At 44.4% G+C, this 13,752-nt stretch overlaps 1 protein-coding gene across 1 annotated transcript; it reads right to left on the reverse strand.

Annotated features, from left to right (window-relative positions):
• Positions 1 to 1,505: 1,505 nt before the first annotated feature.
• Positions 1,506 to 12,971, reverse strand: GSDMB (gasdermin B). Its single transcript, XM_055089796.1, is given in 5 exon segments — positions 1,506 to 1,856; positions 7,663 to 7,747; positions 9,122 to 9,209; positions 9,468 to 9,645; positions 12,690 to 12,971. Coding segments are annotated over 5 exon segments (642 nt in total). The 5' UTR covers positions 12,961 to 12,971; the 3' UTR covers positions 1,506 to 1,836.
• Between the last annotated feature and the right edge of the window lie 781 nt (positions 12,972 to 13,752).

A 13,752-nucleotide genomic window follows, 5' to 3' on the forward strand; every position in this document is an offset into this window, starting at 1 on the left:
TAGCCAGGACATGGAAGCAACCTAAGTGTCCATTGACAGATGAATGGATAAAGAAGATGTGGCACATGTATACAATGGAATGTTACTCAGCCATAAAAAGAAACGAAATTGAGTTATTTGTAGTGAGGTGGATGGCCCTAGAGACTGTAATACAGAGTGAAGTAAGTCAGAAAGAGAAAAACAAATACTGTATGCTAACACATATATATGGAATCTAAAAAAAACAAAAAAAAGGTTCTGAAGAACCTAGGGGCAGGACAGGAATAAAGACGCAGACGTACAGAACGGACCTGAGGACACGAGGAGGGGGAAGGGTAAGCTGGGATGAAGTGAGAGAGTAGCATGGACATATATACATTAGCAAATGTAAAATAGCTAGTGGGAAGCAGCCGCATAGCACAGGGAGATCAGCTCGGTGCTTTGTGACCACCTAGAGGGGTGGGATAGGGTGGGAGGGAGACGCAGAGGGAGGAGATATGGGAACATATGTATATGTATAACTGATTCACTTTGTTATAAAGCAGAAACTAACACACCATTGTAAAGCAATTATACTCCAATAAAGATGTTAAAAAAATAAAAATGTGCCTTACTTTCCTAACATATGGTGATATTTATTAATGTTTTTGTTATTGATTTCTAGCTTAATTTTACTGTGGTCAGAGAAGATGCTATGTATAATTTCCGTCCTTTATGTTAAAACTTATTTTATGCCTCAACACATGGAAAATGTTTATAAATGTTCCAGGTGTATATTCTTCAGTTGTTGTTGGGTATAGCTTCCTAAATATGTCCATCAGGTCAAGTTTGTTAATCATGTTGTTCCAGTCATCTATATTACTGACATTTTTAGCTGCTATTCTATAAATTACTAATATAAGGGTGTTAAAATCTTCATTATGGCTGCATATTTGACTATTTTGTCTACTGATCTGTCAATGTTTGCTTTCTACATTTTGAAATTATATTATTATGTACATAGCAATTCAGAATTGTTGTATCTTCCTTGTAAATTGAAACTTTTATCATTGTGAAGTGACCTTCTTTGCCACTAATAATGCTTTATGCCCCAAGTTTATTTTGACTAATATTAATATAGCTGAACCAGTTTCCTCTTGGTTAGTATTTACATAGCTAATATTTTTTCATCACTTTATTTTCAATATTTTATATTTGTATGTTATTTAGATATGTCTCATAAAGAGCAAATAGATAAATTTATCCATTCTGACAATATTGCATTTTTGCTCGTTCATTTAGCCCTGTACATGTAATTTCTGATACATTTGGATTTCATTCCACTATTTTCTTTTAGGCTTTTTATTTGTTTCACCTGTTGTAGGTTTCTGTTTCTCTTGTTTCTTATATCCTTTTTGTTGATAATCTTTTTATCCCTCTGTTTTTTTCCCTCCACTAATCTGTTCCTATTCTTTTGATGGTTACCTTAAAAATTATAGCATACTTACTAAATTATCAAAGTCTAAAATTAAACAATATCTTTTCTCTTTTCCCAGATAAGATAAAACCCCTTTAGAACACTTTAAATTCATTATATTATTTTATTTTATTTTATTATTGTTATCATGTATTTAACCCCACAGGATGCTATTAATATTGTTTTATTATTTTTATATACAATTACTGTTCATTTAGATGTAACCATGTATTTACCAGGGATAATAAATAACCTTGCTTATTACTACCAGAAACAAGATTGGCATCACCATTCTTGAATGTTTTTCACCTCTTCCATATCTAGAAGTTTTTACTGCTTCATCCAGTCTCAGCCTCTCTCCATCTTGCTTGTGCTTCTCTCCTTCTCCATCCTCTCTCCTTTCAATGTTCCTCTTCTCCATCTTAGGAGCAAAATCAATAAATTTCTCAGTTTGTTACCTCCAATACCTGTTGACATCCAACTCTAAAGGATCTTATCTATCCCAAGGTGGTTAAACTAGCATTTCTCCAAAATGGTTTCCTTCCCAACAGGGTCTCTGACTCAGACTGGAGAGATATAGAAACTGTCAGAAGGGGGTATTGCTTGAGCTAAGAGTTCTGAAGAATGAGTAAGAGTTAGTGGAATCTCCCACATCCCTCCAAGCTCAAATAATGACTATTCCAACTGTCCCCATTTCAAAGCCATCTCTATCACCGGTTTCAGCTTCTGGAGCAGGAAATTCCTTACAGACTTATGCAATTAATGTATTGAACTTCACTCTAGAATCAGAAATGTGAGATGAAAAGAGAGAGAAGTCAGCAGATCAAATATGAGCCTCAGGTTTCTAGGTTAGTTTAATCTCCCTTAGACAGGTAGTCCCTTGCTGGCACTCTGAGAGAACAGAAAAAAAAAAAAAATTCATAGTGACAGCTGGTTGAGCCATCCTCATGAAATTCTGGGTGTGTCTCCCAAACTTCCCCCAACTCAAAGGCACTTTTGAAGAAAACAAATGTTTACTGGGCCCTAGTAGAGAAAAGTAAAACTTAAAATAAACCCTGTTCTCTAGAAACTTTCACATCAGTGGAACAGACATATGTATTAATAATTTCAGTACGCTATGATTATGCTATAATAGAAATGTATTCAACATGCCCTGGGCCATACACAGGAAAAAGTAACCAAATTCTTTGGGAAACTAGGATAACTACCGAGGAAGGGATATTTGAGCCTTAACTTAAAAGATGGATAAGGAGGGGGAAGGTAATCCAAGCGGAGGGGGAAGGTAATCCAAGCAGAGGGAGAAAGCAACCTGTATTAAAGCATGTCATTGTAAAGTACATGACATGTTCAAATAAAAGATCAATAGTTCGGCATGGCTGGACTCAGCATTTAAGGAAAAGGGAAAAGGACTGTCAGAGGTAAGAGGGGACCACCCTGTTACCTTTTATTAAACACTCTCATAGTACCCTGTATTTTTTTCTATAACACTTTTCCTACTTTGAACTTCTTGTTCATTGTCTGTTGTTTCACAGTATTCATCCTTAATCCTGGAGAGTCAATAGATACTATCTAAAATTAATAAATCAGGGACTTCCCTGGTTAGTATTTTGCCTTCCAATGCAGGGAGGGGAGTGCGGGTTTGATCCTTGGTCGGGGAGCTAAGATCCCGCATGCCTCTGGGCCAAGAAACCAAAACATAAAACAGAAGCAGTATCGTAGCAAGTTCAATAAGGACTTTAAAAATGGTCCACATCAAAAAAAAAAAATCTTAAAAAAAAACAATAGGGCTTCCCTGGTGGCGCAGTGGTTGAGAGTCCGCCTGCCGATGCAGGGGACACGGGTTCGTGCCCCGGTCCGGGAAGATCCCACATGCCGCGGAGCGGCTGGGCCCGTGAGCCATGGCTGCTGAGCCTGCACGTCCGGAGCCTGTGCTCCGCAACGGGAGAGGCCACAACAGTGAGAGGCCCGCGTACCGCAAAAAAAAAAAAAAAACAATAAATAAAATTAATAAATCAAGGGACTTCCCTCGTGGTCCAGTGGTAAAGATCCACCTTCCAATGCAGGGGACGCAGGTTCCATCCCTGCTCGGGGAACTAAGATCCTACATGCCATGGGGCAACTAAGCCCGTGTGCCACAACTACAGAGCCCACGTGCCCTGGAGCCCACACACCACAACTAGATAGAGAAAACCTGCACACCACAACTAGAGAGAAGCCCGCGCGCTACAACGAAAGATCCCGCATGCCTCAAGGAAGATCCTGCGTGCCGCAACTAAGACCTGATGCAGGGAATTCCCTGGTGGTGCAGTGGTTAAAAATCCGCCTGCCAATGCAGGGGACACGGGTTCGATCTCTGGTCCAGGAAGATCCTACATGCCACAGAGCAACTAAGCCCACGAGCCACAACTGCTGAGCCTGCACGCCACAACTACTGGAGCCCGCACGCTGCAACTGCTGAGCCCGCGTGCCACAGCTACTGAAGGCCACGCACCTAGAGCCCGTGATCCGCAACAAGAGAAGCCATGGCAAGGAGAAGCCTGCACACCGCAATGAAGAGTAGCCCCCGCTCACTGCAGCTAGAGAAAGCCCACGTGCAGCAACAAAGACCTAACGCAGCCAAAAAGCAAATTTTAAAAAATTTTTAAAAAGACCCAATGCAACCAAAAAAAGAAAAAAAAAACATTTAAAAAAAAATAAATAAAATAAATAAATCAAGAATAAATATAAGAATATCATGTTTAGTTGTAATAAAAACGAAAACTGTTAATATGGGTGTCTCAAGGAAGTGGAACTAGGTTATAGGGTTCAGGGGTTTGAGTAGCCCCCGCTCACTGCAACTAGAGAAAGCCCACGTGCAGCAACAAAGACCTAACGCAGCCAAAAAGCAAATTTAAAAAAATTTTTAAAAAGACCCAATGCAACCAAAAAAAGAAAAAAAAACATTTAAAAAAAAATAAATAAAATAAATAAATCAAGAATAAATATAAGAATATCATGTTTAGTTGTAATAAAAACGAAAACTGTTAATATGGGTGTCTCAAGGAAGTGGAACTAGGTTATAGGGTTCAGGGGTTTGAAAGGAAACTTTTACTTAATTTGTTTATATTCTTCTGTACTGTTCAAATATGTCCTCATGTGCATATATTATGTTTTTAAAGTTTTTATTGAGATAAAAACTCACAGTAAAGTGCGCAGATCTTAAGTGTTTAGCTTAATAAATGTTTACACATGTAAACGTGGTTACACATCCATGTAACCACTATCCAGATCAAGATATAAAATATGTCCAGTGCCCCAGAAAATTCCCTCATGCCCCTTGCCAGGCAATACTGCACCCACTGAGATAACCACTATTCTTTTTCTTTTTCTTTTTTTGGCTGCGCTGGGTCTTAGTTGTGGCAGGCAGCCTCCTTAGTTGCGGCTCGAGGGCTCCTTAGTTGCGGCATGTGGACTCCTTATTTGTGGCATGTGAACTCTTGGTTGCAGCATGCATGTGGGATCTAGTTCCCTGACCAGGGATCGAACCCGGGCCCCCAGCATTGGGAGCACAGAGTCTTAACTACTGTGCCACCAGGGAAGCCCCAGAGATAACCACTATTCTGACATCTACCACCATCATGTAGTTGTTTGTTTTTCACTTCATTTACATGGAGTTATATACTGTGTGTTGTTTTAAGACTTTTATTGATGTATTGAATATAATACACTTACAGTAACATATACTGATCTTAAATGTTAGCTCAGTGAATCTTGATATATTTTCAGCATCCAGAAGATTCCCTCATGCCTCTTCCCAGTCACTACTGTCCCCACTAAGATAACCACTATTTTGACTTCTACCCCTATTACTTAGTTTTGCCTGTTCTTGAGCCTCATATAAATGGAATCATACAGTATTGTGGTGGCCATGGAGGGTGCCACCCGGATTTTCTTTAGGAGAACCTGCTGTGGGAAGCAGAGATGACCGAGAACCTCTAGCCTACCCCCCTGTAGATCTGTCTTCTGAGCCCCAGCTCCCCGGGGCTACATCCAGCCAAAAGCTGAGTATGAGGTACTGGAGCCTGGCCCTTCTGCCTGATAGGGAGCCCTCCGGCAGGCCACCTTTGCTCAGGTTGTCTTGGCTGAGACCCTCAGACTGTGCTGCCATCTGAGACTCTTCCTACTTAGTCTTTCCCTCCTCCTCTCCATTCCCAAGTTTTAGACCTTCATTGTGATTTGAAGGTTTGCCATGCCGATTCCTGCTCCCTCTCCCTTTATTATTTATTTATTTATTTATTTTTTTCCGGTACGCGGGCTTCTCACTGCTGTGGCCTCTCCCGTTGCGGAGCACAGGCTCCGGACGCGCAGGCTCAGCGGCCATGGCTCACGGGCCCAGCCGCTCCGCGGCATGTGGGATCCTCCCGGACCGGGGCACGAACCCGTGTGCCCTGCATCGGCAGGCGGACTCTCAACCACTGAGCCACCAGGGAAGCCCTCCCTCTCCCTTTATTCTTCACGGGCTTTCCCCCTAAGAAGTCCCTTGCATATCTGATTCCATTTCGGCACCTACTTCTCGGAGGACGCATGTGTTTTTGTGTTGGCTTCACTTGCTCAGCATTCTGAGCAAGTGAAGAACCATCCATGTTGTTATGTGTAGCAGTAATTTGTTCTCTTTTATTACATAAGTATACCTCAATATATGTATCCATACTAATATTATTGGACATTTGAATAGTTTTCAGCTTGGGGCTCTTATTTTAACGTTTCTGTACATGCAATCTTATGGTGAACACGTGCCTTCGTTTCTCTTGGGTATATGCCAAGGAAGTGGAGTTGCTGAGTCATAGGTATATGTTTAGCTTTAGTAGATACTGGTAAACAGTTTTCCAAAGTGGTGGACCAAGCTACACTCCGACAGCACTTATGAGAGTTCCTGTTGCATATAATATTTTTACAAATTTAAACGTAAAAGTTAACTAGTTCAAAAGATAGATACAATACAAATGTATGCTATAGCATCCTAGCTTCATGTTTAAGTTACCATTTTTAAAACTGCTCCATAGAAAAAAATGTTCACATACCCCAAAATGTTAATAGTGGTTATATTAAAGGGAGAAGGGAGATCACAGGGTACCTTTACCTTTGACTTTGAGAAATATCTGAAATGCTTTACAACGAATATATATTTCTTTTGCTTTTAATTACATTGTCTTGAAAACTGTTACATTGAACTAAAAGGCTTTTGATGAAAACCATCAGTCTCCTCCTACACTCCTCCGCATCCCTCAGTCCCATGCCTCCTAGCTTGCACTCCTATAATTGCTTTCTTGCTTCCAAAGATGTGTTGAAATCCCTTATCTGCTGCCTAGTTCTCTTTATTCTTGTGGGTTTCTATCTTTTCCATCGCTTTATTGTCATTTAGTGAGATTTCAAGAGGGAGAGGAAATTAATATGATCAATCTGCCACTTTTAATCATACAATCCAGGCTGATTTTTGGACGTTATCATGGTGAATGGGATGTATCAAAAAATAGCGGCTTGTTTTAAAGACATCATTCTGGTGATTGGGAATAGGGATGGTGAGAATGGACTGGGGAGGGGAGCACCCAGAGGCTTGTGGGGAGAATGCTTAAAGAGCTGACAGGAGGGACTTCCCTGGCGGCGCAGTGGTTAAGAATCCACCTGCCAATGCAGGGGACACGGGTTTGAACACTGGTCCAGGAGGATCCCACCTGCCGCGGAGCAACTAAGCCCGTGCGCCACAACTACTGAGCCTGCACTCTAGAGCCGCGAGCCACAACTACTGGGGCCCCCACGCCTAGAGCCTGTGCTCTGTAATAAGAAGCCTGCGTGCAGCAATGAAGACCCAATGCAGCCAAAAATAATTTTAAAAATTAAATTAAAAAATAAAAAATTGCTTTTAAAAAAGAAAGCTCAGTTCCCTCTCTGTAAGGTCCTCTTTCTCCCCAACCTTCCCACCCTGCCCTCCAACAGAAAAAAAATACTGGGAGAGAGATGGGAGTTAACACTTCTAGGGAAAAATTAGTGTCATGCTGGGGCAAATCCTGGGTCAGTGGTGTCTGAGCAAGGACCCTTCATCACCCTTCTTCTCATTGCCTGAAACTTCCCTCCACCTTCCAGCTCACCAGGGCCCCTCCAGGCTGACATAGACCCCAGCTGAATCGACCCCCGCCCTACTCATGTGTTCAGGCTCCCCCATCCACCCCGCCCCACCAGGCCTCGCTTACCCATACTCTCTGCGTTGGGGAAGACGAGCTGCTTTACTCGATAGCCCAGGACCTTCTCAGGGGTGACGGTCACTTCCGTTTGGTGCTAGGAAAAAGGAGCTCAGGTTGATTGATCCCTAAGTGCTTGACATAGTTATCTTGCCTGATCTCCCTAACAATCCTGGGAGGTAGACATTTTTATCCTCATTTTACAGATGAGAGAACCGAGGCTCTGAGAGGGTCAGCAGATGAGCCCGTTTCACAGCAGTAGAGCTGAAATTTGAACTCGCATCTGACCCCAAAACTCATGTTGTTTCCACTTCATTCAACAAATATTTATGGGGAATTCCCTGGCCATCCAGTGGTTAGGACCTGGCGCTTTCACTGCCGGGGGCCCGGGTTCGATCCCTGGTCAGGGAACTAGTTCCCGCGTGCATGCCGCCTAGTCGCACGCATGCCACAACTAAGACCCCGATCAGCCAAATATAAATATATGTATAAATCTCCCTCCCTCCCTACCTGATGGAACTTCTGCTATTTGCAACCAAAAGACCCCCAAGAAAGTCCTACATCCCTGCCTGAGCAGATCTTCCTCTACCTACCTTCCCCCACAAAACTCTATTTACACATTCCACATAGCTTCACTCTAGAAACAACAGGCATGCTGGAAAAATTGAGTTCCCTCAGAAAAACTGCAAAAGCCCCCTCCCTAGCAATACCGTGGTGGGTAGGGGTAGTTCAAAGGACCAGTACAATTTCACTGTAAGCCTTTCAGTTTTTTTTTGTTTTTTTGTTTTTTTGTGGTATGCAGGCCTCCCTCTGTTGCGGCCTCTCCCGTTGCGGAGCACAGGCTCCGGACGCGCAGGCTCATTGGCCATGGCTCACGGGCCCAGCCGCTCCGCGGCACGTGGGATCCTCCCAGACCGGGGCGCGAACCCGGTTCCCCTGCATCGGCAGGCGGACGCGCAACCACTGCGCCACCAGGGAGGCCCCTAGCCTTTCAGTTTTTAATTAAAAAGGAAAAACCAAAGGCATCCACCCTGCTCAGGGAGGGCTACAGCCAGGAGAGCGGTGGGGCCCCTTCCCCCGACCCATCCACACTTTCCAACAATTGCAGCTAGGGAAGAAGACACCAATACCAACCACAACATGACTGCTGAGGAGGAAGGCTGGTGATATCCCTCTAAGTCCCTTGGAAGGACCATGCCCTCAGCTATCAGAACTTCTGTGGCACTTGATTGGTGCCACCCTGGTGGGGTGGGCTGGTGGCACTTCCTGTGCAGGAAATGTTCAACGGGGGTGCTTTGATTTCGTTGCACTTCACTTCAGCTCTCTTACCAAGTGCTTACCATGTGCTGGGGATAAACAGAGAGGTTAGTAAAGTCAGTCCCTGGTCACAAGTTGTTCTTAGTGCAGTGAGGGGAGGGAACATGGAAACCACTGGCTTGCCACAAGGCAGAGTGAAATAGGCACAAAATACAGATTTGAGCAGCACAGTATAGGAAAACAGAGGAGAGTGGCCTCTTGAAACCAGCCAGTTTGGGTCCAAGCCAAAGTAATCAATCACCCTGGAGGACAGCAGGGAAATGAGTGAATTGAGGACCTCAGAAGAAGGGCTCCTGGAGGCTGATCCTGGAAGAATGAGAAGGCTCCCTGAGGGTGGAGAAGAGGAGGGCATGCTTGAATGAAGGAGTGGGATGGGGAGAGCTAGGAGTAGGGTGTGGGAGGCTGCACCAGCCAGGGGCCCCCCCACCTCAGATGCCCTTGGTGACCAAGATGGGCTTCTCTCTCTCTCCCTCCCCCTTGCTGCCCGCATCCAGCCTCACTTGTTCTTAAGGGAATCCAGGAATTTCTGGAGTATCTGGGTCTTTGATAACTCGATGCCCTGCTCCGGGGACCTGGAGAATGTTATTCCCAGTTCAAGTGTTTTTTCTTTGGGTAATTTCACTGTCCAACTTCCCTTTGAGTCTACGCTGTCCATAACTTGGGACTTAACCTCTTGACCTGGAAAGAGAAAGGTAAACGTCACATCGAGGCTGACCCAAAAAGATCTCTCTCTAGAAAATCCTCCCTGGTGCACCCCGTCCTGGGCTCCCCTCCGCGATCCCCTTCTGAGGAATTCTTCCAGCTGTGGCTCTCCAGCCAATGCCGTTCTCACCAGAAGTCATCATGCCTGGAGACCACTCTGCCACCTTCTTACCAAATGACCTTGGATAAGTCACATCACCTCTGAATCTGTTTCCTCATCTATAGAAGGAGAATTTTTTTTTTTTTGGCCACGGCCTGTGGCATGTGGGACCTTAGTTCCCCGACCAGGGATCGAACCCATGCCCCCTGCAATGGAAGCTTGTTGTCTTAACCACTGGACCACCAGGGAAGTCTCTATAGAAGGAGAAATATTAATAGTACCTACTTCCCATGCTTGAGGACATTAAATAAACTAATGCGGTTAAGCACTTAACAAAGTGCCTGGCACACATACTAAATGTTCAGTAAATGTGAGCTAGTCCTATATATAACTATTTGAGAGGCTGAAATGAGACAAGGAAAAGTAAAGTGAAAGAATTAGGAGCCCCTGACCTTTGGGAAATAAAAGTTAAGCAGAGTTCAGTCTCTGTTTGTGTGCACTGTGCAGGTGTAAAGTGAGGCAAGTCTGGAAAGTTGCCCACCCAAGTGGACTCTGCCCAGCCTTGCATAAGGCCTTGCATAAGGGCATGGACTCCAAGTCAGCTGCCGCCCTGGAGTTAGTGGAGCATATGTGGAGATGCTGCCGGGCTGAGTGCCCTTCTCTCAGACCTCCCAGTTCTGAGCCTACAGAGCAGGGAGAGCTTCTACTGCTGGATTTTGGGGGCAGGGCCGGATTTACATTTTGAAATGCATTTTGAAACTGGTGGAAATATGACAGACCTAGAAATAGTGCCTGAAATCAGTCCTGTGTGTGTGCCGCTAATGTACTCAGGGCCCAATTGTTTCTTGAGTAACGTAAAAGTTTGTGTGTACTTTATCAGAGAGAAAGAAAAATCAAACCTTATGCACACAAAGAATACAGTATGGGGGAATTCCCTGGCGGTCCAGTTGTTAGGACTCTGGGCTTCCACTGCAGGGGGCATGGGTTCAATCCCTGGTCAGGGAACTAAGATCCTGCAAGCCGCGCGGTGCAGCAATCAATCAACCAATCAATAAAACAGTATGGAGGAGGGGCAGGGGGAAAGAGTAACTTGACAGTGGAGAAACCTGACAGGCACCACCTCAGCCAGCTGACCAAGGTCAACATCAACAGTGATAAGTCATGTTGCTAGTACCTAACCTTGATATGATGCGATGGGAACAGCACTTTACCTCTGCAGTCTTCCTCCCCCAAACCCATTACCTAGGTCTATCCATAAGAAAAAAATCAGACAAATTCCAATCAGAGGGGTGTCCTACAATACACCTGACCAGTACTGCTCAAAACTGTCAAGGCCATCAAAAACAAGGAAAGTCAAAGAGGAGCCAAAGGAGACATGACAACTACATGTAACATGATGTCCTGGATGGGATCCTGGAACAGAAAAAGGACACTAGATAAAAACTAAGGAAATCTGAATAAAGTATGAACTTTAGTTAATTAAAAAAACAAACAACTATGTACACCATCTAGTTAAAAAAATAATAATCTGTTTGAAAAGGGAGCAGGCCAAGTTGCTGAAAATCAATTTAAATTACCAGTTCACCTCATTCTTAAGGATTATTTTAGTTTGGTTTCACCTCTCCCTCTGAATTTTTTTATGCAAACAGATAGACTTTCCCTTAAAGCAAGTTAACTGACTTAGTCAAATTTTTTTTCCATAATTAAACTTGCCCCTGCCCCTGCAGAGTAATATGATCACTGTAAAACATCCTAGTCCTGCTTTAAAGTTTTCTTCTGTTTCCAGTGAACTTGTCTTTTTTTTTTTTTTTTTTTTTTTTTTGAGAATTAGCTTTTAGTAAATTGACTCTTGGCAGTTCTCGTTTCAGAGAACTGACTCAGAGTCTTTGAAAAATACTAATCTGAAAATTTCCTAAGGTCCCCTGCTTACTTAAACCCCACTTGTGGAAAAGCCCACCACCTCAGAGTATTCTGGGCACTGCTCTTGGTCACATAACAGCAGTACCAGGCACGTGGCAGGTGCTCTAAAACTATTCAGTGGTGTTGTTAGAATTCTTTTCCATCTCTTGGTGAGACCCAAATGGGCTTTGGCAGAGGTGTCTGAGCTGTAAAACTCCTCACCATGAGGCGTGGGGTGCTGCAATAAGTCTCCAAGTGAGGGTTCATCAACATCTATCCTGGGGCTTCTGCAACCCAAGAAACCCCAGGAGTCGCTGAGCTTGGAAGCAGGGGGATGGAACAGACTTCTCTACTAAGGCCTTTGAGCCCTTAAGGGAGTTCTGCTCACCAGCAACTTCCCCTTCAGCCATGATCTCCAGGAACAGGAAGGGATGATAATAATAATAACCACCACCAGTAGAATGATTGAGGCGAACTTTTATTGAATGCTCCTTCTTGCAGGCACTGTGGTAAATGATTTACGTAATTTATCTCTTTCGATTCTTGCAACAGTCTTCTTGAGTTGACAGATGAGGAAACAAACTTAGATAAAACCACGTGTCCAGAGGTCACCCAGCTGGTAAGTGTGGCAGAGCCAGGTTTCGAAGCCAGATGCCCCCAATTCTAAAGCCTGAGTCCTTTCCTAACCACTAAGCAAACTGCCTCCATTTAATTATCCATTTAGATGATAAACATTATAAACACATGAGAAGACCTCAGCTAATTTAAAAGCGAATTATTTACAAAGGAAAAAAAATAGGAAAGACGACTACTGAGTTTCCAATAAAAATAAATTTCCATTTCCCCTATTCCCTTCTCCCCATGCAGCTCTCCCTTACGTTTCTTAAATTGAGGTGTATGGACATGTACATACAAATACCACGGTTTCTTTTTTGACTGGTTGACCTCGTTGATAGCAATGGGGTGTTGGCAGTGGGGTAGCGCAGGCGTGGGCAAAGTCTCTCACCCACCTCAAACGGACCTTGGAGCCCAGGAACCAGCTTATCAAACAGCCCTTCACCCTTGTCCATCTCCAGGATGTCCTACAGGGTGAGGTCTCTCTTATCATATTGGTATCCAAAGATACGTCTTCTCTCCTTCACCAGATAGAAGCAGTGGAATCTGTCAGCATCAATGAGGCTTCTGACAGCAATCATATCCCCACCAGCGTCCATGTGTTGGACCACAGCTCTTGAGATTTTCTCAAATACCGCGAGCATGGTGCCTGGACCAACTGGGAAAAGGAAGCCCATTGCAGTTTGGGGGAGGGAAATATTGGTTCAGGTTTTTAAATCTTCTACCTTTGGCAGCTTGGGGTCAAGAAAGAACCAGAAGTTCTAGGCCAACGAGAACGGTTTGCCTTCCCTGTTTCCAGAAGGTGTGGTGGTCACTACACACTAAGGTGGGATGGCCATCACAAATGCTGGATTCTCCTCTGCCCCTTGTGGAACCCTTCCGGAGGAAAGCTGGAGTGGTGATTGCCAGAAGGAAAGCGAGATCTGTTTTCTGCATCTCCCACAGCAGAGTTGCCCCTTGCTCAGAGGGGCCTGATGGGTGGGAAGGCAGGCCCACCATCCCCAGCCAGACCTTCACCAGTGCTGATGAAGAGGACCCAGGAAGAGATGAGGGGCATGAATGCCGGACCTCACATTACCAACCCCAACAGATGACTCGCTTGGCTCTGACTCCTGGGCCTGCCCCCCTTTCCTGTTCTGCAAGGCAGTTGGATGGTTGCCCCTACCAACCATTTCCCAGTGAGACGGTCATACACTGGCCTCAGAAGGAAACAAAAGAGAAAAGGTAGTACTCTACCTTTGTACTCAAGAGTGGCTTGGAGCTAGGTGCTCTGGACAGCCCCCCACCCCCAAGGCCTGTCTCCTCAGTTTCTGGTCAACTTCTGAAGGGTCCCCTTATACTTGGTAAAATAAAATGAATCCCCAAACCCCGCCTGGGGCATCTCCCTCCACCCACTCTCCCCTTCACCCTCTCCTGGTCTACTTTTTTTTTTTTTTTTTTTTTTTCTGCGGTACGCGGGCCTCTCACTG

The sequence above is a fragment of the Physeter macrocephalus genome, chromosome 14, assembly GCF_002837175.3.
Source record: "Physeter macrocephalus isolate SW-GA chromosome 14, ASM283717v5, whole genome shotgun sequence".
Lineage (NCBI taxonomy): Eukaryota > Metazoa > Chordata > Mammalia > Artiodactyla > Physeteridae > Physeter > Physeter macrocephalus.